Genomic DNA, 26,666 nt, shown 5'->3' with positions numbered 1-26,666 from the left:
TACTCTGAAATTAGCTAATGAGCCAGCTTTTAAAAAGTACTCCTTTATGTCTATATTAATTCTTTATTTATCATTCCTACTACTCACCTTTTAAATTAAGCGTGGTCAGCTATTAAAGCTATCAAACTACTAGCCAGTTTATGACAGCTATCAGTTCAGCTAGCTAGTTCTGCTACCTGCGGTGTGAAACTAACTGGCGCGAAATTATAGAGCTGTCAGGCCGCAGCATCCACTTTGCCTGTTGTTTATTCCTGATCCTGATGGATTCTCATTATAATTATTGGTTTAGAAGATGAGTATATTTGGCTCTGTGCTAAAATGGATTTAAAAAAATGCATAATTGGCCGTGTTTTCAGCAGAAATTGGCACAGCAGTGTTATGGATGTAGTAGTGTTTGTGTCCATATCATTCTTGTCCTATAGTGCTTCACTCCACTAAAACACGGATCCTCTTGCCTTGCCATGCAATACAGAGAGAGAGAGTGAGTGAGTGAGTGAGAGAGAGAGAGAGAGAGAGAGAGAGAGAGAGAGAGAGAGAGAGAGAGAGAGAGAGAGAGAGATGCACACTCCTCTCTGGACTACTTAGTATCAGCAGCAGTGTGTTTTGCAGCATCCTACGGACGGCACCGGTGACTTTCGTGCAGGCTGACTTTTCTCCTCCAAAGAAGAAAAGAAAAAATAAGAAGGAAGAAAACTAACATCTCAAGATCCAAGAGGGTCGACAGAAGAGCAGCTTCAAGCGTTTGAATTGCGTCTTTTTCCGTCCTCGCAGGCTTTATCCACTCCAAACAACAGACCGGACTTCTCCCGTTGACTTCGCACTCTCGCAAGGTAGGATGCTCTGTGTTTTAGGATTCATTTTATGCATGGAAACAAAAAAATATACATCTTTTACGCATGGACTTATCAGGTTGTTTTATGTAGCCTATGGGTTCTTCATGATGCAACATGGTGCATGCGTCCATTTACTTTCAAAAGATCAATTTATGGATTTATTGGCGGGATGAGGTCCGTATTAGTGATAACTAAATTAAAGTAATGAAATATATCATAGATCAATATCGCCTTTGCAGCTCTGTTAGCGTTACCCCACTACATTTGCATGTTTTGCACGCAAAATTACAGTTAATTAGCAATAAATAAACAGGGTCTTGTCTCATTGCTTCCACATGTATGAGGCTTTCGATGCAGTGACAAAAGTGAAGAGACCGAGACGGATCGATTGGTCATCGGTGGCGATTGGCTCATTCATTGTGTGATGATCAATGCAGTTTCTAGGTTAGGCGTTTGGATATTGCGTGGGTGGGTGTGTTTGGCACGATGTGGCACGATATGACACGATGTGGTGTGATACATCCTAGTAGTTTGGCGCTGCTGGTCCGTGGTGCTGATGTTGGAGGCAGGGGAGAGAGGGGGGGCGGGGGGAGTGGAGAGTGGGGTGGGGGCAGTGGAGAGTGGGGTGGGGGGTGGGCAGGGGTCTCCTCAACCTACAGCATCCTCACTGGGAAGCACATTATTGCCACCAATGGGTTACTTTTTGCAAATGAAGGCATGACCACATCTTATCCAGCTCTCTGTGCTTTTAGTACCCCCCACCCCCCTCCCTCCCTACACCCCCCTCAGATTTTTTGGACAGCAGAATTACACTGACAAGCCACCAGATATGCCACAGCATTGAATCAAACCCTTAAATTGCACCATTTTTCCCTCTCTGGTGGTGTCGTGCTCGGGCTCTGCCTGCCTCTCAAGGTCATCCCCCTGTTGGAAAACGATGGCAAAGGGACAGAGTGTTACGTAATACGCCTGGCTCAGGGGCAGATCTGCTGGTTGTTCACAGGACTGTAAAATTACTCATTTGACAATATACCTTTGCGTCTCTGACAGTCGATACCACGGCGCTGATACGCAACAGTAGCTGTGAGTGGTGTTATTTTGCACTGGTGTGGCCCCACTGGACTACAAGACAAAGGGCTATGACTCAGGTCTGAAGTCAGCATGGTGCTCTGCAATGCACTGCAGACAGACCCAGTGCATGCTGTCCCAGACCGGGTGCTATGTGATGGTGCTCATCTCTCTCAAGCTATAATAAAGCACTGGCATTAGCTGATTATGTAATGCTGGTCTGTTTTTAGGAGATATGAGTAACTGATGCATAAAATCAAGAATGAACAATATTTTTGTGCTAAGGAGGGTGTCTTCCCTCTGCATCCCCCTCAAATCACACAGTTTTCTTGTATATTGTCCTGTTTTGCAATGAATTACAACATAATTCTTCTCATTCATTCACCTTTTACTAGTAGTGCACTTTCCCCTCTATCTGTATGAAAATGTACCTGAGTAAGCTGGAGAATGGGGAAGGGATTTCACCATTATCGCCTCTGGCCTGACTATCCAGCACTCATTGATGGCTACTGGGAGCACACAGAGGTTTTGTTCACAGTCACAAAGATTGTTTTTATTGCATTTCTGATTATTAGATAGTTAATGGTGGAGAGTGACAGGAGGGATGAGCGAATGACAGGAATTGAAAATGTGGAAAGTGTGGTATTGGCACGGGAATGAAAAGTATGGAAGAGGCATTTGATCATTTCCAGGTCTTGAAAATTTGGGAAATTGCACAAAAAAGTATTTAAAAATATGTGTTGCTCAGCTCCGATACACATATAGTGATATTTGTTGTTGTGAAGCATTATGTTCAGCTATAGAGTGTAGTGGCCTATCATATCACTCAGCTCGTATCAGTGGGTATCAGGTTGAACGCAGGCCAAAATGTGCGAAGGTCTGGAAAAAGTATGGAAATTTGAGCTGGAGAATGTGTAGGGAGATGACATTTCAAACCTATGATGGCAAGTCGCTAGAGAGACCCTCCTTCAACCAGGCGACCCGGGCTCAAGACCCCATGTTGGCAAACATCCTCCCTGCTGGAGTTTCCTTGAGCAAGACACTGAGTCCCTACCAGGACCAAGTTTAGGAAAAGGAAATAGGGTTTTCACTAGTGAACACCCAAAAAAGCACCACCTGCTATGTTGTCACTCATGTCTATTTGAAAGTTGTGAAGTTGCAGGTTTTATATGATGGCAGCTATGGGGGGGGGGTTATGTACACCTACTGGTATGCCAGGAAGAAACTACTTCAAATATGCTGTTTTCCAGGAAGTAAAAGCAATGGCATTATGATATAAAAATGCAACAAAAACTACGTTACGAAATGGAGAATTAGCTAACAATATGAATAAAGTCATTTTGTGTTCCATTGCGACTTTAAGCCAGGTTGCCCCTGAAGACGATTACCATTTTAAAAACCTGCAGCACACAGACAGAATACAGATCCAGGTGTAGGCGAACGTCTCAGCATTCAGCTCTGCTGCCCGTTGTATGAATGAAGGCAGATTGAGTAATGAGTAACGCTTGCATTATGATGCATTGTGAGGCATCATATGCACATTGTAAATATAAGTGAATGTGCACAATTCTTACTTTTATTACCACATCAGACGTTTGCATGCTTCATAAAAAAATTATGAATCGTGTGTGATTATGTTATGAGACAGTTTCAGTTATACAGTTGCCCCAGGAAGTATTTAGTCCCTTTCTACATTATACATAGGTTTTGTACATTGTGTGCATGATAGCATGTTTGATCATGTGATGAGGTTATAAGGTACTTACAATGTGCTTATGATGCCTTTTAATGTTTTATGAGCAAAACTTTAAGTACATTTTTAATGATTTCTGTAGTTCTGGCATGCAATGGACACTCACAAGCACATAAGACAGCACACGCACATTCACAAACATACACACACTCACAATACAAATAAATGCACATGCAGTCTCTCTCTCTTTCTATCACACACACACACACACACGCACATTGCACAAGCACCTACACTGAAATGGATGGCAAGACTGTGATGCATCTTGTGCTCGCAGCTCTCTTGGGACACATCTGTCTCCTGCTGTAGCTGCTGTCTTGAGGCTCATTCCATCTTGACTGACAGCTTGTATTGTAACAGAAAAGTGTTAGCAACTTGCTGTCAGAGTGTATTGCTTCCCCTGACTGTGTCGGTGCATCAGTGAGAGAGTCTTCTCACACAACAGCTGTCTGTACCGGTGGTGTTCCTGATGGCTGAGCACTTATAGGCCAAGAAGCTAGGTTTATAGTGGTCAAACTTGGAAGGGGAAAACTTTGTCGAATATTTAAGTGCCTGTTCGTAAAGATTTCTCTCTGCAGTCATCATCAGCGGACATACTCTACTCTGTAATGTGTGTGAGTGTTTCCGTTTTGTGGGCAACCACAGCTGAAAATTTGCTACCACAGCTAAAAGAGAGGTGAAAATGAAAGGAACACTATAACTTGCCCCCACGCTCTTCAAACGCAAACATGAATAGAGGCAATGTTTCAAATCAATGCTTTTATTATGACAGAGTATTCAAATAGCAACAATTTTAGCATGATAGCCAACACTATAACACATGGAACAAAAAACAAAATTACAAACACCCATCAAAAAAATGGAAAATCGCACTGATGTACAAGAATCTGTCCCTGTTTTGGTTCCTCTCATGCAGGGTGCAGCAGCACTTTAATATATCAAAAAAAGTAATTTTAAATGTTAGATGACTGTGTTTGTTGACGAAAAAACTGACTGATTTACAAAGGATTTTTCAAATTTATTTCACACTTTCTGTAGAAGTAGTGTCAGTTTTCTTGCTGTACTGATCCACCGCTGCTAACTGAATATCCTCGCTGTCGGGTGAAAACCTCTTGACTCCAGTTTTGGTGATTTTCTTTTTTTAAACTAAAGGATAAAGACTAAAGAAGGCATTTACCAATTGAGTGAAGTCAAAAATGCTTGGTGGTCAAGCGAAACACGAGGCTGTTTTTTTTTTAGTCCCTGACAAGTTGATGATTTGGAGATACAAGGTTTTCACCGGACAGCAGTGATATATGGAAACACTTCTGTACACCCGAGCTGATTGAATTCCCAAGCTGACTCAGATCCTCTAAATCTGTGTCATGCCCAGCAGATAAGAGTATCACCCAGATCTATAGAACATAGTACTACGCAGCCTACTTACAGTGCAGTTACATCTATTAGGAGCTGCAGATGTAGGGGAAGAAGTTGGCAATGATTCAGGGGCCACTGAGTGAGAGAAGGGCCCGACCCTCTGGATGAATGAATCTGGCTTTATGTACTGAAGTGTCTTACCTCACCAAACGGCCCATAATTCTTAGCAGACCTCCCATGATATCCACTGTAACTTCTGTGGACAGTAGTTTTGTAATCAAGGCTTCCTAAGCGGATTGTCCAAACATGTCTGGTTTCCAGTTTTCTGGTGATGTTTTTTAGTACAAAGCGAAAAGAATAGTGCCTTGATTTGTATGAATGGAGGTGATAAAATAGCCTTTTGAAATGTAATGAGGGGTAGATGAGATGACTCACACACATACACAATTACACAGTCAAAAATGCTACTAATCCTTTGTTAATTCATCTTAGTTCGTTCCTAGATGTGACATTTCTCAGCACCTGTTCGGTGAGATATGTTTTGCTCAGTCTCAGTCGGTCGGGAGCCTTGAGGGGCTCAGCTGATAGTGAGGGCATCCATCCAGCGTGTTTCCTGGTCCCGGGGGACGAGGCTGTCCGGCCGCACGGGCCATTTCCAAGGACAGAGAGCGACCATCGCAGTTCATACATCAGGCAGAGTGACATCCAAACCAGGGCTCAGGCCTGGAGCAGCCAGGGAGCCGCTGAGCCGCTGCCAGTCTTATTGGATGGCTTTGTATTCATGGTTTTTGGTTATTGGATAGGCTGCTTCGATCTCTCTCTCTCTCTCTCTCTCTCTCTCTCTCTCTCTCTCTCTCTTTTTTTTTTCTCTCTCTCTCTCTCTCTCTCTCTCTCTCTCTGTCTCTGTCATTCTCTGGTTATGGAAGTGTGGATTTTCATCTCTACCTTCCATAAGCCATGAAATGAATTGAAATTGGATTGTTTTTTTTCTGAAATTGGTGCAGTGTTGCATCGATGAATAATCATTTTTCTCTTTACCTCTTAGCAGTGGGTGATTGGAAATTCACATAACCAAATTAAATAACCTGAAGTCATATTACAATGTGGGAATAGGCTTCATATCTACAGTGATTTCAATTATAATAAGTGAATTTATTTTTTATGTGTTGCTCATTTTGTTTGTAGGCAGTGTGGGGGCCTAATTAATTGATATGGCCTTTCCCATCGTATCATTTGCCTTCGGTTTTGTACGTTCATGAACCTCAAGCCATTAGTGAACTTGTAGATGAGTCTGGGCAAAAGCTTTTTTTTTTCATGGGACTTCTGCTTTATTAGATAGGATTCAGAAAAGAATGGCATGCGTATAAATACAAAACAAAGACTTTAGACAAATGGTTCCCAAACTGGGGTCCAGGGCCTCCCTGGGATCCTTGAGAGGGTTCCAAGGGGCCCTAGCAAAATGAGGAGTAGTTTAATTGCACTTTTCATTTATTTGAAGTTAACAGGATGAATGAATTTGTAAGAATGACTATTCTGTCTGGTTTCACTCAGACAAAACAGATCCACCAACCCAGCGCCCCCCTCCTCCCCCCCCAATCACACAACCTTCCAAAATAATTTCAGGCCTGTGGATTGGGGCTCATGTGGAAAAAGACAATCTTCTTTCATAATAAAACAATACAAACCCTATTCCCAGCAGAATCCCATTCGGATGGAGGCTTAAGAAACACTCTTGAAAGTGAACCATCGAGGATGCTGCCAGCATCGCGGGCCTGAGTACACAACAGCAGCACAGCAGCACGGTTGCATGGCTGCCTGTGTCTCTGTCCCTCGCCCCTCTGCAGCCTCACAGCCACCTCACATTACAAAGACTTCAGTCCTAAACAAGACAGATTGGCACTGATAGCGCCTGGCATCCCTTTGTGCTCCCTTTGCCTTTTCACACAAAATGCGATTCATAAAACGTCTCAGCAGAGAGAAAGTGTACAAATGTTCTAAAAGTCTAACCATCTTTTTCTAATTATGGTAATTAGGGGTTGGTTAATGAACTAATCAAGGCCCAAGTGCCAGTAAAGCAGCAGCAGCAGCAGCAGCAGCACCGTGCAGCGTGCAGATAGATCAGCTAGACACAGAGACAGCTGGATGTAAGCAGCTGCCAGCGGAGAAGTTAAGGGACATTAAACGCCACAACACACTTGGGATTCTCAAAAAAGTCACAGCGGACTAACAACTTCAACATGGTTTGACGTCATCTTCACCCTTCCCTCTGTGCAAACTGTCCAAACGTCAACAATCAAAGAGTTTCATTTGACCATGAGAGTTGAAAATGAGATCCAACATTTCAAAAGAATAAAATGACTGTTCTCTTGCAAAAGCATTGATAGTAGGAAAGTTAAAACAAATAATGGTACTTTTTAAAGGATACTAGGTAGCATAAGTCTTGCTTGAAAAAAAACTTTTATAGGCTGGATCCTAAATATTTTTTCATATTTTGAATGATGAACTTTGCACAGACAGCGCAGTGCACTGGGAAGACTGAATGTCGCCATCTTTATGCCCCCGGTCCATTATGACATGACTGTATTAAACCCATTAAGATGTAACACTGGTGAGCAACACCGCATTGTGCGATAACATCAGGACTGTTGTGATGAAAGGGTTCGTACTATTCACATTTCATGTTTTTCAAATGTGTCATCTCTCGGGATAAAAAATAATAAGCTTCATGATGTTGCTTCGTGGTGTTTTTTCAAATAAATATAGTATAGTACAGTACAGTTAATGGTATATTTCGTGAATGAACGTGAAGAATACGTTTTCACACCCAAAATAGTCACAATACTGGACCGTGAGAGAGATGATGTAAACTGATTGGAAGGATTTCAAGGGTTTAAAATTCCTGTAAAAATGAAAAAAACAAACAAAAAATCTAAATTAAGCTGCTCAAACAAACTCAACACAACATAGGGAAATTGAATGTCTTACAATATGACCCAATTAAACCAAGTCCCGAACAAAGAAAGAAAAAAACAGAACAAGACTAATTTCCAAGATGTGACAGTTTTTTGGCGCCTCATATTACACTGCATTTGTTTTGAAGCTTATTTTTAGATGAAGCTTTGGCTTGCAGTTTTGCTGTTCTCTAGAAATTGCAGCTTCTCAGGCCCGATGAGTCACACTTCAAAAAGGCCTTCAGACTTTCAGGTTCATAACACCTATTTTGTAAAGAGGCACAGCTTTATGTTCTGTGTTAAATGAAAAAATGCCCATCATAATTAATTTTGTGTGTGTGTATGTGTGTGTGGTCGCTTGTGCATTTATGCCATGTTGGGGTGTGTGTGTGCATGTCTGTGTGTGTGTGTGTGTGTGTGTGCCCTGTGCCATCCTTTTCGGCAGACAAAATGGGGAAACAGAACAGCAAGCTGACCCCCGAAGTGATGGAGGATCTGGTGAAGAGTACGGAATTTAACGAACACGAGCTGAAGCAGTGGTACAAGGGTTTCCTGAAGGACTGTCCCACCGGCCGGCTCAACCTGGAGGAGTTCCAGCAGCTCTATGTCAAGGTGAGTCTCCGCACGCTCGCTGTCAGCCCGTCGAGGGAGGCGCCGCGCCACACGCACACACACACACACAAGCAATACCACTCACTCATTTGTATGCACACACCAAACCCTGCCCCACACACACACACACACAGACATTTATTTTAGTAAACATAGCGTATAGAGTTTAGAGTGGAGTTGACTAGAGTTCAGTAGAGCACAAGAAATATTACCAACAGTGAGTTTAGGTTTAATTAGAGGAGATTGAATGTAGTGTGAGAGTGAGTGTCATGTATCAGAGTAGAGTGACAAGGAGTTGAGTAGAGCAGAGTGGAGTAGAGTGGATTTGAGTTGAGTACAGTAGAATTCGGTGGGCCTAGAATAGAAAAGGTTATAGTATAAGTTGCATAGAGCTCTGTTTAATTGATAGTAGTAGTAGTGGTAGTAGTAGTAACAGCAGCAGTAAGTCTAGTAGTAGTAGTGGTAGTTGTTGTTGTACTAGTCGTAGTAGCAGCACTAGTAAATTTAGTAGTAGTAGTAGTCGTAGTACTAGTAGTAGTACTAGTCATAGCCATAGTAGTAGTAGTAGTAGTAGTAGTGGCAGTAGCAGCAGTAATAATAATAGTAGTAGTTGTAGTAGTAGCAGCAGAATCATTAGCAGAAGTCAAATATTAGCTATTATTAACACAAAATTGTCAGCAGACCAACAAAAGTCATTCTCAGTGGGTGTTCCCAAAATTTGTATTAACAGGGTTGGTGGGGGGTCACATGAATATATTCTGTATCAGCACCATAACCATTGGGGAACTAAAATTGTGTTGCGGTTATTAATTTGGTACTAGATTTAAGCAGGCATCCTGCCATGTTCTCATTCGCCCCTCCTGTATCTGGGCAGAAAACCAACGGAGAAGCAGATATCAGAAGCTCTCAGATGATTATCTGTTCATGCTAATGTGCAGCCGACTGTATGTCATTACCTCTGATAGAGCTTTGTGGCTGGATTTCTTCTAAGTGAATTTATTCATCCATTCATTCATCCATTCATTCATTCACACAAAACAGGGAGGGACACAAAGATAGAAATAGAATAATGATCATCTCATAATGAAAGAAATTATGATAGTATAGCGATAAAATGGCTATTAGACTTATATAGACTTAATACTAATACTAATACTAACTAATATTCATACTACTGCTGCTTCTGTTACTGCTACTACTGCTACTACAACAATTACTGTATAAAATAATGAATAAAAAGGACAGTAGAAAGTACTTGGTGTATCAGATTACCATATGGTGATATCGACAAACTCTTAGTGGAAATGAATAGAATTAAACCCGTGAATTATAGGTGCCGTTAGGCTGCTTTAATCAAAATCTGCCGCTAATCTGATACGCTCTTAACACTTGGCTGTAATCTGTCCCTCACTGAGTTACAACAAGCTTATCTCCACATCTCGCTCCTCCAGATCCCCTTGTATCCTTAAACGAGGCCGACTTCGCAAGAGGCTACGACAAGCTGCGCTTTCTGAGTCGTGTAAGAATAGCCGGCATTAATCTTTTATCATTGGCGCCAGGAAATGCCTCATAACCAGAGGGGCTGCACAGTTACATAAGACGAGCCCGGGTACCGAGGTCATGGGCACGCTTCCTTCTAAATGCCATCGGAGCTCACGCTTCAGCTGAGACCGGAGGAGAAAGTGGGAAAAAAAAATCCAGTGGAAACAAAAAAGAAGTCGAGGAGTGGGTGCCAAGGAAACAAAACAAAAAAAAAGGGATAAAGCACATCTGTCAACACCACAAATGACATTTTCCATTTGGACCAATTTGTCTTACGTAAAACCTTACACTGAAAAGCATCGAAATCCTTTTAAAATTGAACTACAAAAATAACCTATACTCCTGGGAAATAAGGGAGAGTTGGCAGCTCTGATAAACGGATACACACGCACACAAAAAAATAAAAATCTGATGGAATATCCCCTAAAATCTCTTTACAATATAATATGACGGCACACGAGCAACAGTGGGAGGAAAATCTGCAGCCGCACAAAGGGGGCAACGCAGCTCGGATCCAAAGGGGTCTTGTAGGCTGCTGGGTAAATCCTATTATTGATGCATCCTATTGTGTTTCCAGGCAACAGTGTATCAGTGATAGGGCTTTATTTAAATCCAAAGGGCTGATAAGTGGGAAAACGGTCTGCCGCGACCTCACATTAGCGGGACAGATTGTTCCTGTGAAGAGTGACTGTGTGTGTGTGTGTTTGTGTGCCTGCATGTGTGTGTGTGTGTGTGTGTGTGTGTGGTGGGGGTCATATGTTTAGTGGGAGGGAGAGGGAAAAGCGTCGGTGAAAGCGAGAAACAGAGAGAGGGGCAGAGACAGGAAAAGTAAGCGAGCGAAAGAAAGTGGGCTTACATTATTTATTAGTCATTAGCTCAAATACAGTCATACAATGGAGTGATGGGATATGAGTTGTGTGTGTGTGTGTGTGTGGGTGGATGTCCCTCCATGTGCATGCATGCATGAGATAAGCTCGGTTCACCTTACACCTGTGCACTGAGATGGGGGATGGTTGATCTCTGGCTTGTGTTATCTCTCTCCTCCTCCCTCTCTCCCTCTCTCTCTGTCTCTCTCTCTCTCCCTCCCCCTCTCTCTCTCCATATCTCTTTAGTTTCTACCCTCCTGCTCTTGTCAGCATGCCTTCAGATCGGTCCACATTCACACACTAGTGCACCTGTGCCAATTGTCCAGATGCCTTTTCTGCCAATGTGCTAAACGCAGTATTACCTCCACTCGGCTGCCTTCCTGGAGTTAATGTACTGTTTTACTAGGACACAGACGCACTGTTCTCTTTTTTTTTTTTTTCTCGGCCTCTCGCTCCTTTAATTCCCACTGCCTTTGTAGGAGTAATCATCTCTCAAGCTGTGAAAAGAGAGAGAGAGGGACAAAGCGATGAAGACAGGTTGAGAGAGAGAGAGAGGAAGCGGGAGAGGCCACTGAAGATCAGAAAGAGAGGAAGAAAAAAGGCAAAGAGAGAGAAAGCGGGTGCAGCGTGTCGGTTGGAAATAATGGGTGTGCATATCTAAGGGCACGTCTGTGATATTCATATTTGCTGCTGGGGTGTAGGTTATATTATTTTTCTTTGTGTGCTCTGTAACCGGTATTACCGCTCTTAATGGTTTCCTATGATCGGGGCTGGGGAGTGATGAATTACATGGAATATGATTAGGAAAAAAATCACTAAATATGATGAATTCCAAAATGAACATGTAAAATCAGATAAAAGTTTATTTAAGTGCATATTCTACGGTAATGTAATCAGTCCTAATCCCTCACTGTGGTCAGTAGGATGGATGGATGGATGGAAATAGAATATACTTCTATTCCTGTACTGCGGCTTGTTTGGTTGATTGCTTGTGAAAAAAACCTAATTAAACCCATTTTTGGATTTGGATTTATTCATTTTTGAATAAATACAAATCACCTTGATATATTTATCTAAGTAGAAATGATGAAAACGATGCCTCTGAGATTTGTTGCATTGGTTTTCTTAAAGCAGAACTCATCACCCTAAAACAGAAGTCAGTTAAAAGTTGCCTTCATCTTAGTTCATTCAACATTTGTGATCATGAAGCAAAAACCTGATGCTCTAATCCATAATTTTATAGAGAAACCACATCAGTTGTCAACACCTGTTCCACTGACAATGAACATGTGGCTGATTTTTGGAGTCATAGTGTTTGTTTTATATTTTACATCCAAATGAGCTTAAAGGAATAGTTCACCCAAAAATTAAAGTTCTGTCATCATCTACTCACCCTCATGCCAAATGAAACACAGGTGAAATTTGTTAGTCCATATAACACACAGGGAGGTTGCCAGCACAACTTCGTAGCAGCCTTCTCCAAAACAACTGAAGTCAATGGGGACCGGTTCTTTAGAGTTCCAAAACAAAAACAGCCAAACAATCACACTGTGAATCGAAAGACCTAAACACCATTATTTGTTGCAAATCAATCAGCTGTAGTTAAGATTTGCACTAAATGATGGTGTAAATATACTGTAGGTCTTTTTGGATCTCTGAAGAACTGGTCCCCACTGACTTCAGTGGTTTTGGAGAAGGCTGCTATGGAGTTGTGCTGGCAACCTCCCTGTGTGTTATATGGACAAACTTCACCTGTGTTTCAACTGGCATGAGGGTGAGTAGATGATGACAGAATTTTCATTTTTGGGTGAACTATTCCTTTAACTTCATTGCAATGCCAAGAAAATGTATCCCCATGTCTTTGTAAAATCACTCTGGGTGCTATCACAATGTCTCCAAGATTAGTATCTTGTCTGTCTCATTTTTAGCTTTGCGACAGACTTGTTAATGTTCACAAATCTTGACTAAACTATCCAATATCGTAAAAATGACCGACATAAGTTTTGTTCTCTTTTGGATTTTCCCTTTAAGTGGTATTGCCAATTCCAGACAGCGATATAAAAAACGGAAGAGGGGTTTCCGTGACAATTCACACTCAAGCGTTTGCATGCCACAGTGTGTGAAATTTCTCATCCCTGACACGCCAAGCACTCTGGGAGCCATTTGTAACAGGATAACGACACTGCCTGAAATGCTAAGGTGATAGATTTGCCCCTAGATTTTTCCCAGTGAACACACCCGACGCATCCAGAGACAGCAGTGGCACTCACGCATGCCAATGATTGAACACACACTAAACATGATTCATTCAGTCATTCCTCTCTATAGAACAGGGAGGGACACACTGTAGTGCTAAAAGTAAATGGCATAAAATACATAAGATCATATGATAATGAAATACAAAATACAATAGCAATAAAATACCAATAAAACGGCAGACTTACTACTACTACTACTACTACTACTACTACTACTGCTACCACTGTTACTACTACGGCTTCTGCTGCTACTACTTCTACTACTGTGACTACTACTACTACTACTACTACTGCTACTGCTAATACTACTACTACTACTACTACTACTGCTACTGCTAATACTACTACTACTACTACTACTACTACTACTACTACTGCTACTACTGCTACTACTACGGCTTCTGCTGCTACTACTTCTACTACTGTGACTACTACTACTACTACTACTACTGCTACTACTACTACTGCTACTGCTAATACTACTACTACTACTACTACTACTACTACTACTACTGCTACTACCACTGCTACTACTACGGCTTCTGCTGCTACTACTTCTACTACTATGACTACTACTACTACTACTACTACTGCTAATACTACTACTATTACTGCTACTACTACTACTACTACCACTACTACTACTGCTGCTACTACTACTACTACTGCTAATACTACTACTACAACTACTACTACTACTACTGCTGCTGCGACTACTACTACTACTACTAATAATAAAAAAAACAATAATATTAATATACATTAATAATGGATAAAGAGGACTGTAGAAAGTACTTAGGTATATCATGTTATTGTACAGTCTGTCCACAACCACACATGTCTAGGATGTGTGTGTGTGTGTGTGTGTGTGTCTGTCTGTCTATGTCAATGTGTGTGTTGACAGTCAAGTCAAATGAGCATCTGTCACTGTTGGTCTTCTGCCAGTTGGTGTTCTGATGTTGTTATTGCGATGAGGTAGTATTGTAACGTCATTATAATGGACGTAGTCTTAGTTATGGTTTCTGCTGCACACAGCATCTCTCTCTCTCTCTCTCTCTCTCTCTCTCTCTCTCTGTCACTCACATTACTCTGTAATTGGTCGCATGGAGAACACATGCAGAGAAAGAGAGACAAGAGCGACATATGGATCTGGTGCTTCTGTAATGTAATTGGCCATTCTGAAGCCCATACTCTACTGCGTGTTTATTTAGCCCATTTATACACTATGATGAAGACAGTGACAGCATAATTGCAAATGGCCATTATGCATCTACAATGGCTACATTTATTTGCATCGGGCCTGGAGCATCAGACAGCAACACAAGCAAAATACAGTTTTGTGTTTAAATTTTGATTGATTGATTTTGATTTTGATTAATGTCAGGATTCCTAGAAAAGCTTGAATGATTATTTCCAAGCCTTGAAAATTGCGGAATTGAGCAAAAATGGCCAAGCTGACAGTCAAAGTTGCCCCGCCACTATCAGCATAGATCATGATGAATACACACAACATTTTTTAAAGTCTGGAAAAAAGTATGGAATTTTGAAATTGAAATTGAATTGTGGACACTTTCCCACACACACACACACACACACACACACACACACACACGCACACACGCACACACACTGACACCAACGCACAAACACACACACACAGATGCTGACCTGGATATAGATGTATGGATAGATTCCACTCTGGCGCTTCTCGCTTGCATAGCCTCAAGGCTTTTGCTGTTGACGGGTGTGGAGTGTGCAGTGTGTGTGCGTGTGTGTGTGTGTGTGTGTGTGTGTGTGTGTGTGTGTGTGTGCCAGTGACCATTCAGCAGCAGCAACTGTGAGACTCCCCATCTCCTCCCCAGACAGACAGACAGACAGACAGGTAGACGGAGCGACAGACCGACCCTGACATCATCTGGCCAGCAGCCTGTGCCTGTGAGCCACCGACCCAGATGGAAACATATGTCGCCTAATCACAGGAGACAAAGGAGAGACAGAAAATAGAGAGAGGCAGGCATGGAATAATAGCTATAAAAGTCCCACATTTCCAGGAGGACTTGTTTGGAAAATTCTGCTCTAATAATTAGGATAGATGTGAGGCACGGTGGTATATGACAAACTTTTCAAACTTTTATTTATCCAAGGAAAGTTTGTTGAGCATGCTCTGTTCATGCTCTTTACTCGTTACTCGTTCACTTTCCCCTCCCTGTCTAAGAATTGAATCTAACTTCCGACCACAAGCCCACCTCTCTAACCTTGAGGCTTCCGTAATCATGGAGTCTTGATGAACACGACAATATTTTGACCTGATTGAGAGCCTCTCGTAGGAGGCGGTCTCACATTAATTCAAGAAAACGCTGATGGTTTAATTTCTCTCCCAGCGTCTCCCAGCATGAACCTAAAGCTGGAAAAATTGGTCCAGAAAATACTGCGGTGTCTCCTCCACACCTAGGAAGAAGAAAGATGCTGTGACAGACTGGTGTGTGTGTGTGTGCACATGTATGTGCGTGCGTGTGTGTGTGTGCGGTTGTGGGGTTTGTGCTGTACAAAACTTGTGTGTGCCCTCTAATACGCTAATAATGGTGCATAATATCAACCAACCTTCCCCACTTCCCTCTCCCTCTACTATATCTCACTCTCTTCCACTCCTCTCGCTCTCTCTCTCTCTCTCTCTCTCTCTCTCTCTCTCTGTCTCCACCCCCCCTCCCACACACACACACACACATACACACACTAATTCTCATCTCCCTTCCTCTCTGTCCAAGTGGGGTTGTGGCTGCCACGCACTAAAAATAGTTTCTGTCATTTCAGAAGCTCTCATGCCATTCTCCATCGTTGTCACAACACACATACACACACACACACACACACACACACAACTGAACAAGGCACATGATGAGTCCTGAGAGACAAGAAAGTGTGTGTGTGTGTATGTGTGTGTGTGTGTGTGCGGTTTACTTCAGTAACATCAAACACCTTGCGTTCAATTGCAAACTTCTATTTGTGAGTTGCACTGTGTTCAAATATAGAAACGTTACTGACTGTTTTTTTCCTATTAGAAGTTTATGAGCTTATCGGATATCACATGCTCTGCTGTGTATTACATCGACTCCCCCAAGGCTCGAGTCAAATGAATCATAATAGAAAGGCTGAGACTCACTAATTAAGATATCGAGTAGTTTGCGATGTTTGGGAACCACTAGCGCATTGACATGGGCGATCTCACTCAGGTCCTCACTGGGAAATCTGACATCGAATTAGCAGACAGAAAAAGACAAACTGTGTTTTTTTTTTGCTCAGCGAATTTTCTCCAATCTTTCAGAACAGACATTGGTGTTAATTTCCCTCTGTCTCGGTGTGTCAGCGTTTGTCAGCGAGTCTGACATGTGGGCTGTGTTAGAGAAAAAACACACTGAAAGATAGATAGATAGATAGATAGACAGACAGAAAAATAGATGGATAGACTGACAGACAGATAGATGGATCAATGGATGGATGGATGGATGGACTAATACTGATGGATGGCTGTTGACCTATCGGCCAGTGGCTGCTCTCTGGCCTCTCTGCGATGTCTGCAGAATAACTTCGGACCCTGCAGCTCTAATTGAATTATTGGCTCAGCGAGTCTCACCGCTGCTGCTGCAGAGTGAGAAGAGGAAAGGGGAAGTTAGTGAGAGCACAAAGTAAGATGATCGGGCATATCCTGGGGGGGGGGGGAGTCTAATTCGGCTTGAGCTGTAAATATCTATCATCATATCCCTGCATGGAGAGTGGGTAGCTGTCATGGTTGAGCGGTTAAGGCAATGGGCTAGAAATCTATCGGGGGTTTACCCATGCAGGTTTTAATCCTGACAACAGTGATGGTACATTTTGGGCAGCGGGGTGGCGTAGTGAGTATGGAGAACTTTCTTCAACTGGAGAACAAGGATTCAAGCCCCCATGTCAGCAGGAAATCCGCCTTACTTAAGTGTCCTAGCCTGATATTCACTGAGTGGCCATTTTGTTACCACTCCATTATTCAGCCTGAGATTGCCTCCTTGTTAGCTGTTTTCTGTGTGGGGGGGGTTGATTTTCTCCTAACCAGTCACTAGTGACTGACGCTCTGACGTTACTTCAATTGAAACCTCAGTTAGCCGCTACATCCATGGTTAGCCAGTGTATTTACAAACTCTACCAAGAGTGACGGTCGATTTTGACAAAAATATATCTTTTGCAAAGACAATACGTTAGGGTGATTTCAACAAATCTATTCTCCCGAGATGCCAGTGAAAAACTGTTGCACGAACGGTTTAAACTTGCCCGCCCACAAAGGGGCTGATTGGCTCGATTGTTTCTCCGAGGGAGAACAAGCCGTTGACTAGAGCAACACCAGACTCTCTGAATTGCTCGACAAAATCTGAAAAGTGGGCGGATTATGTAGGAATTGAAAGAATATTCCATATATTACAGTGGAGACTGAGCTAACACAGGCAACAAAACAAGCTACAAACAGGATTAACGTCTCTACATACTTCAACATCACAGCAAATAATGGTGTATTCCAGCTCAGGTTTTCCATAATCGTGAAAAGAGTTGATCCAGTTTGTTATAAACTCAAATTGGAATACTTGAGAAAATAATTGTTGTGTGTTTTAAAATATGCGCTCAAAGTCAAGCAAGGTTGTCTTGTCTTTGTCAAAGGGAATAAATCGTTCCTTGGTAATCAATAGAGTGGCCATCTCCTTCCCAGCTCACCGTGCTTTGGAGTTGGCCTTTATTAGGTTAGGAGCCTCGGCTTTCCCCTTCTCTCTCTCTCTCTCTCTCTCTCTCTCTCTCTCTCTCTCTCTCTCTCTCGCTCTCTTGTTCTCCCATTCTCTCTCTTGTACTTATTTCATTTTCTCTTGCTATTCTTATGTTCTTTCTATCTCTCTTGTTGCTCTCAGCCTTTGCTTTGTCTCTTCCTCCTCGCCTCTCTCTCTCCTCTCTCTCTCTCTCTCTCTTTCTATCTCTCTCTCTCTGAGATAAGATGAGCTAACAAGGCTAAATAGCCGGAGAAATTCTGCTTTAGATGATTCCTATTAGAGCTCTCCTCTCAGTTAAGACACTGTATCAAGTGTCTTAACTGAGAGGAGAGCTCTAATAGGAATCAGACACTGATGGCAATGAAAAAGGATTGGATTAATTTCATTGATCATTTATCTGGGATCTTAAAAAATGTGCGTATTTTGCAATCAGTCACTGAATATGTAAGATCTTGTAAAACTCCAAAACTCCCTTTGGGGTCTCAAGTGTTTTGTTCCAAAATGAGGCATTAATCATTCACAGATTATGGTCATTCTTAAGGGATAATAAATAACTTGAGTCCTTGTTTAACAAAATGATAACACTTTATTTTTTTTATTATATATATATGGCCCACCAATACATCCCAATTAGGTATGCTAGATATTGATGCCTCTGCCTGTTCTATTTTGGTGTTCCCCAGGGTTCAGCTCTAGGTCCACACTTATTCCCCACTTACATGCCTCACCTTGGTAATATTTTATGTGAATGGTGAATTCTCTTTCATTTCTTTCACTTCTCTTCAAAACTTTACATAGCAATAAAATAACATATCTAAAAAACTTGAATCTTGTATCTTATCTCTAAAAATAGGGATGACAAACAACTTTCTTCACATCAGACCCTGAGCAGCAAAGAACTCACTTATCGGACCTCTCGCTTAAAATCAATAGCTGTACCCATCCCCCCCCCCCCCCCCCCCCGACCCCCCACCCTTGACAAAATGTAGAACTAAAGGAATTGTATTTTTGCCAAATTCCCCCAAAACCATGAACAAATAAGCAACTAATGTGTAGAGGTGGTGCCCTTATCATAAAAAATTAATTCAAATAAAATGTTTTAGACCGTGCTGCAGCCTGCAGTAGAGGCAAAACTGGGACCAGAAAGCAGGGCAGATATGGAAGCAAAACCACATCAGAGCCAACAGAGCCAAAGGCTTTGTTCTGTCACAAAATTATATCAACAACATTACAGCTCATCTTCATGGTTCAGATGGTGTCGTGATTACATTTATTTCATTTAAACTGTTGGGTAAATACATTAGCAAAGTTGTGTAAATCAATTTGTGGTTTTGTTGAGAGCAGCTCTTAATCAGCAACATCTGAATTTCATACCCTAGGGTGCAATGTGTTAGATAATGTGGCTTGTGGAAGCTTTTATTTTTTTCAGCTTTGTCAGTTAAAATGGATCAAAAGCATTCCATTGTGTAGGCTAATCCTAACCCAATCACAATGATTGAATCAAAACCCAATGCACTTTTTAATGTTGTGAGTTGAGTCGGCATTTGCCAAATCACTGTCTCGGTTATGAATATTTCAGAAGTAAGCCGTTAATATATTTTGCTGTCAAACGTGTGTTAACACAAGCGTAAAAACATTTGTAAACATCTGTCTCTGGAACCCAAGCTGCAGAGAGAGAGACAGAGAGAGAGAGAGAGAGAGAGAGAGGGAAAAGAGAAAGAGAGTTTCATGCCAACCAGCCCAATTACCCCTCAGGCAAACTCCATCAATCACTGGTTGAGGGTGAAATGCCCGATACCTGGAGGAGGGGATAGAGAGACAGCGAGACAGAAAGAAGTTGGACCTGTTCATCTGAACTCAAGGCATTAATACACTACATAACAAAGCCAGAGCACCGCTAATTATTTCAACCTGTCAGTTGGTAAAACTACAAAGTGTTTTCCTAAACAGGGTTAGAGCAGGCGCATTTATACTCTAACTCAGGACTAAAATGGGTCTGCAGACCTGTCTGTTTCCGCTGGGTCCCCACATCATGAGGATACAACCAGCTCTATGTTTTAAAGCAGCCTGGGGTTAGAATAAATTTACTCCATTTAGGTCCTCAGCTGAAAAAAAATGGACTTACAGACATGAGAGATGATAGAAACCATCTAGACTTCTTGTGGGTGGTTTAGCAAATCAGCTAAGGCTCTCTGCAAGTCACTTCAATGCTGCTAGTGAGTAGGATGGAAACAGCATTGTGACAGGAGAGACTGCATGTTTGCATGCAGATTCAGAAGTACATGCTTTTTCATATACACACACGCATACACACACACACATGAGTACAAAAGCACATGCATAAAACACTCAGACATGAAAACCCCTCATAAAATAGAGACATAAATATTGAGGCTATGCTTGAGGAGCAATAGCAAAGGAGGGTTGATGAGTCGTGTCGAATGTAGGCACAGTGTAAATAATGAAGCCATACTGTAGACATCCAGGGGAAATGGAAAGGAGGTTGTGTGTTATGTTTTGTTCTCTTGCTCTGTTTCTTTCTTGGTTTTTTTCTGTCTCTCTCTCTCTTTCTCTCTATCTCTCTCTTACACGCACGCACACACACCTCACATTGTCACCATCTCGCTCTATCCGTCCTTTCCTCTCCTTTTTCTGGCTAAGTGGAAAGCTTGCAGGCTGATTATCGGGTTTTAAAAGATGGCTTCAACTATTTCAAATGCACACATTGTGCTGGATTTATCTCGCCAAGCACTTAGAGTCTATCCATTTTGGACACACCACTGGCAAGATAAGATAAAGCGAGCGGTCCTCCTTTTCTCTGTTATTTTGCCTCGGTTTGGCTTGCGTCACAAGGAGCGCAGGGTAACCCTCGGGTCTACCTGGCAAACCTGGCAGCCAGCAGTGAGTCACACTCTCCTCCCTTGCCTGCCTGGCTGTGTTTCCCTATCTGATTTAGATTAGCATCACCATTAAAATGCCACAAAAATGAGTCAGTAGCACAAGGGATGGTTACATCAGATCCTGGTTATTGGTGGTTTTTGCGCATTCTGCTGTCAGTGTTAATTTAACTCTGAAAGAGTTAAAATCAACATTACCAATGTGTTATATAAGTTCAATCAACACTTATTAACACTCTGAAAATTGCTGTGTAGGTAGTATACTGTATGTACTTTTCCGTGGCAGCCTTCCCTCTCTCTCTCTCTCTCTTGCACACTGCCAGTAACGATCCTCCTCACTGTCCTCTGGGGCATGAAATATGTTTCCACACTCAATGGTGCCATCTGCTGTTGTCATTTAGACTCATTGTGCAGAGTTAGTGCTGCCAGATGGGCGTTTTGTAACCACAGATAAACCAGGGTCAGGGACAGGGCCGCTGCAAATTCCTCTTAAATCAGAAGCTGAATGTTTTCTGTGTAGTCCAGGAATCTGTGATCGAGCCTGTCGCGGAGGACTGTGATTAACAACGAGGGCTGGTTGAACATTATTTGGCTGACATTTTCCTTGAAATCTATGGTTAATAGGAGGGATGCGATATATTTTTAGTGTTGACAAGGGGAATCCCACCCTGCCAAATGCCCCGAACATCCCCTCGGTACCTCCAAACACACAGTCATGTACACACACACTAGCACACTTTGTCACACACTGATATACACCTACAACGCTGCCGGGCATCATTGCATGGAGGAGATGAACACTGCTGTCAGTCTACATGGGGAGCAGTCGTTAGTTACTCTGATAGGCGTTGGTGTATGTTTCCATTAAGCAGGCCCTCTTCTCGAAAGCCTATTGTCAGGCCGAATCACAGGCTCATCCCTCAAGACCAAAGCAATCCTATAGACCTTGACCATAAACAAAGGTCACACATGTATTAATGCGGTCTGATTACACTGTAATAGCCAGAGATAGATACCTGCGGCGCTCGTCTCGCTCTAGTATCTTCGGTTGTGATGTGCAGCCGTAATGGAAGAGCTTAGACCCGCTGTTCACCTTATCTGACGATAACAGGATCAAATGGAAGTCACTCACCAAGGCAATTTACATTCAGCACGCAGTTTTTGAAGTCATGACAGGGAGACAACACCGGTAGGAAATGTAAACAGTTATGATCAACAGCATTTTTCATTACATTGTTGTTTTTCAGTACTGTTTCGGCTCCTTGCTGGCCTTGTTGTAATTCATACAGATTTTGTCCCATTTGCAGTTTGTCCCTCATCTCCATGTTGAAAGCAATATTGGTTATCTACCTCAATATGCTTATGTGAGACTAGTCAAGGTTATAAATAACTACCTAGACTTCAGTCATTTGCAGTAAGTGAAGTTCTCCTTTTAGCCTTTATTGTCAAAAAACATTCAGGGACCAATAACCACTAAGTTGTTTAGCTTTGGTGACATTGATATCCCAGCAGACACCCATCTGAGAGTAATAAGACGATGATTAAAAAATCCACTTTACAGAGCAGAGTGGCTAGAGTGTGTGTGTGTGTGTGTGTGTGTGTGTGTTATAATCGTGTAGACCCTGGAGGCTTGGAAGCAGTAGCAGCAACAGCAGTGTGCTGGCTGGGTTTCTCTGGATGCCTGGCATGTCACTGAGGGTTTATGTAAGAGCACACAGACTCTGTCTCTCTCATGCACACACACACACACACACACACAGACACACACACTGTAAATACCCCAGTGATGGATTATGCATGTATTCCCTCTCTCTCAAGCCGTTCCTTAGCATCTAAGCGATGCTTTGGCGAAGCAGCGTCAGCAGGCGTACGCAGCGACAGTGTTGTCAACCCAACGTCTCCCTGCTGTGTTTCTCAGAATAGGCCCGACTGCATCTGACATTGTTAGGGAAAGAACGCATGAACCATAAGGCATTATTGACACAGCAGCGGTGTCCTAGAGGAATGGGAAAAACGGTAATAAACAAGTCAGACTTAAAGCCCCAATTTTGTGTCTATCAGTAGGAGACATAGAGCGTTTTGAAGCGTAAATCACAGTTACTTTCTGTGCTTTGAGGAAAATCTGCCTCCCATTGATGATAACAGCAGAGAGAGTGCACAGTGTCCTGCAGGGTCCATAACTGAGGATAGATGAGCCTGTGGGCTTCATGAAAGCTGGGTGGGAGTGTCATTATTCAGTTTGAGCTTGCAAATTCTGAATAGATATACAGCTCAATTTCAAGCTGTTTAATACGTATTTTATTTTGTAATAACTATTGGCTGAATGTTTATGCATTCCTCCCCCCCTCCACATTTTGCTTCTCAAAATAACCTGTTTGATCGGCATAGCCTTTTTTGTGTCAATTTTCTGTTCTATTCTGTTCTATTCTATTCAATTCTGTTCCAGTCTGTTTGGTGGTTACTGAACAATGAGGACAATGAAACCATTTTTCTTTTGTCTCTGGTCCTGCAGGTAATGATAACATTCATCCATGGGGCAAAATGATATTGAACCATCCATATTGCTTAGAGAGAGGGAACTCAGGCACAAATGAGCTCTGTGGCTCCCAAAAGTGTGTGCGTGTGTGTGTGAGGGTGTGTGTGTGTGTGTGTGTGTAGTACGCTAATGCTTTTAGCATATGTGTCTGCGGGCTATGGGAACAGGGGGGAGGACAGAGAGAAAGATATGGAGAAGGATGGGATGGGAGTAGGAATGTGACACTGCCAGTGGAAAATATAGGTGTGCATGACAGAGTATAGCATCGTTATGGCAGCGGTCCAGGCCAGGCATTATGGGATGATGAGCGTGTGTATTATCATGCTTGTGTGGGGGGCAGGGTATCTGTTTGGGCATGTCAGCTTTCCTGTCTGTTGGGCTTGTCAGGTCTGTGTATTGACAGCAGGCGTACAGAGGGACGGCTCTGTCGCCGCCTGGATGGCAGCCAGGTGCGGGTCAACATCAGTGGTACAGTGGTCTGATTCATATTGTTGTATGACAGCAGGGTGTCTTAGCGAGTAGGGAGACTGTCCCTCAACTGGAGCACCCAAGTTTTAGTCCCATGTCGGCAAGGAGCCACCCTGCTGAAGTGTCTGTGAGCAAGACTCTGAATCCCTATCAGCTCCTGACCTCTGACCTCCCTGTGGAGGGAGGGCAAGAAGAATTTCCCTACTGAGATCAAGAAAGTATCAGATTATCTTTATTTATTGGGCTGTATAAGACTTACAATAAGACAGGAATAGGTGGGAAAGGTACAACTTTCAGTGCCAGGAGTGCCCACACTTCCCTGGTAGGAAATTAAAGGAATAGTTCAGTATTTTGAACCCTGGGCCCAAATAACATGTTTTCCGTCATGATCCCTATTAGTAGAAACCATAACTTGGCTAGCCGCCTGCTCCGCCCGTCCGGTAACAACCAGCTGCCCCCTCCTACTCTACTGCAATAGAAACCTAGGGGCATACGCGACAGTCTTTAAAAACTATGATAAACGTTGTTTTGCAAAACACAACGGTCACAGTATAATCACACCAGTGTCAGTATGTCTTGAAAAATTTTTTAAAAACCAACCCATCAAGCTACACATCAGAGGGCATGCATATCATGCAGAGATGATTTGTAACGCACTTTTTTTTTAAAATTCTTTTTATCTGTATGTGTGTCCTTGGTTTTCTGTGAAGCACTTGACTATCTTGTTTGTCAAAAGCACTAAATAATTAAACCTGATATATCTTGACTCATAGGCTATGAAGTCTATATGCTGAAATTCTTTTCATCGGTCTATTCAATAAATGATGAAAAAACAAACTACATTTATCAGGACGCTGCAGAGAGCCACAAAGACCCCAAAATCACTTGCTATTCGCTCTCACAAACCGTCGGCTGCTTCAAATCACTTCTATTTACAGTTTCTGTAAAGGATTACAGTTACCATTTTTTATTTCTTGGTAATCAGATAACGGTAATCCAGTTACATGCAATCTGTAACTCCACCAACTGCAACAGAATGTGCATGTACTAAATAAATCTTCGCTGCATTTAAATCCTGACCCTTGTGAGCTCGTCACTGGAAGCTTTTAAGCTGCAAGATGTCTGTCCAGCTTAACTGTTATCTGAAGAGTTGGCAGCGCAAAATACAAAATACAAGTCTGGATAGAGCGTCGCTGAACGCTGCTGTTACCTAACCTTGAAAGAAAAGTGTTTGCCAGCAACACAGCAGTTCCTAAGTCGTCGTTTGTTTCTTTTACTGAAGAGCCTCTCATCTGAGTTTTGCTGCGGAGTCTCCATCCTACAACCCAATCAGTGCTATTCTGTTAGTGTGAAATGGCCTCCATTAAAGTGTGACTGCATGGTTCACTGTCTCTCTCTCCAAAAAATCTGTCTCACTCTCTCTTTCACTCCTTCTCCCAATGTCCCTCTCTCCTCACACTCTGCCTTCCTTTTCCTTTCTTTCTACCCCTCTCTCCTCTCCTCCCCTCTGCCTGTCTCTCTCTCTATCTCTCTGTCTGTCCCTCTCTCTTTTCAGTTTTTGGATCAGTACCAGTGGCAGCTTGCTCGCTGATTATGGAAGCTTTTATGTTCCACTTAACAGCAGGATGGTTTGGGCTGTGTGTATGTGTGTCTTTTGGCTGGAGACAGAAGAGCATCACCGTTGCTGCCCCTCATCCACCCCCCTCCTGAACCCTCCACCCACCCACACACACACACACACACACACACACACTAACATCAGCCTTTATTAGGCCAGCTGTGCCTGACCGCCTGCCTGGCCCTTCCTCAAGTGGACAAAAACTGTCTGGCATTCAGCCTGTCCTTTGATGGCCAACTCCAAATAGCCATATCAAACAAGCATAACTGCAAATGGGACCTAAATCAGGAGAGGAATAAGACTTAATGGAAATGTTAACAGCGTAATACCCGTAGCTGCAGAGGCGAGGGAACTGTCGCTCTAAGTCCTGACTAGGTCATTTGGTTGTTAAATGGTAATTGTGCGCCATCCAGCGAAGGTTTTGTTTTTCTCCAGAGTGCCGTATTCATGAAGCCAGGTCCCATCTCTCCTGTCTCTCGCCATCTATTCCTCCAACAATGCACCGCTCTCACATCTGACAGAGACAGCAAAGGAAACTCATATAGGAGGAATTTCACAGTCTCATCACCCTGTCCCACTTTCTTTCTCTTCTTCTCTCGGTTTTTACATAACAAAGCGTTTCATAACTTGCCAGATTGTCAAGGAGCCGCAGTGGCTCTCTCTCCCTCCTCCTCCTCCTCCTCCTCTTTCCTTTCCCCTCTCCCTCTCTATTAACCATCTCGCCCGCATCAAACCCCCTCGCCCCCTTCTTTCATTCTTCCTCTCCCTCCCTCTCTGCCACTCTCCCATCTCCTCCCCTTCATCTCCTTCCTGGAACCCTTCCCTCCCTCTTCCTCTTCTTCCCTCTCGCTTTTCATGTCAACTTTTGTTGTTTTTTTTCCGTATCCCGTCCCGTCCACGTGCCTCCTGTTCCTTCAGGAGGGGCAGATGAGCCGCGGCGGGGCCGTGCGGGGGCGGGAGGCGGTCCTCGTGGGAAGGAGCCACGTCGCATTTGTGCAGAAAACATCAGGCAGCGTCCTGCGCATCCTGGCAGCTTCGCGCCAGCCGCGTCCCGAGGGGCTTCCTCCCTCAAATTAGTTTGGCTTCTCTGGAGCAGAAGGGCAGAAGGGACCTGGATCGGGGACCGA

General features: G+C 42.9%; 1 protein-coding gene across 1 annotated transcript in view; it reads left to right on the top strand.

Moving 5' to 3' along the window:
- Positions 1-725: 725 nt before the first annotated feature.
- The window catches only part of vsnl1a (visinin-like 1a), a 32,813-nt gene continuing 6,872 nt past the window's right edge, over positions 726-26,666 (top strand). The window contains exons 1-2 of the mRNA XM_071920015.2: positions 726-830; positions 8,407-8,573. Of these exons, the coding sequence (XP_071776116.1) occupies positions 8,412-8,573 (162 nt within the window). The 5' untranslated portion in view covers positions 726-830; positions 8,407-8,411. The remainder of the gene's footprint in view (positions 831-8,406; positions 8,574-26,666) is intronic.

The sequence above is a fragment of the Centroberyx gerrardi genome, chromosome 18, assembly GCF_048128805.1.
Source record: "Centroberyx gerrardi isolate f3 chromosome 18, fCenGer3.hap1.cur.20231027, whole genome shotgun sequence".
NCBI classification, from domain to species: domain Eukaryota; kingdom Metazoa; phylum Chordata; class Actinopteri; order Beryciformes; family Berycidae; genus Centroberyx; species Centroberyx gerrardi.
This window is presented reverse-complemented; position numbering and strand designations above follow the sequence as displayed.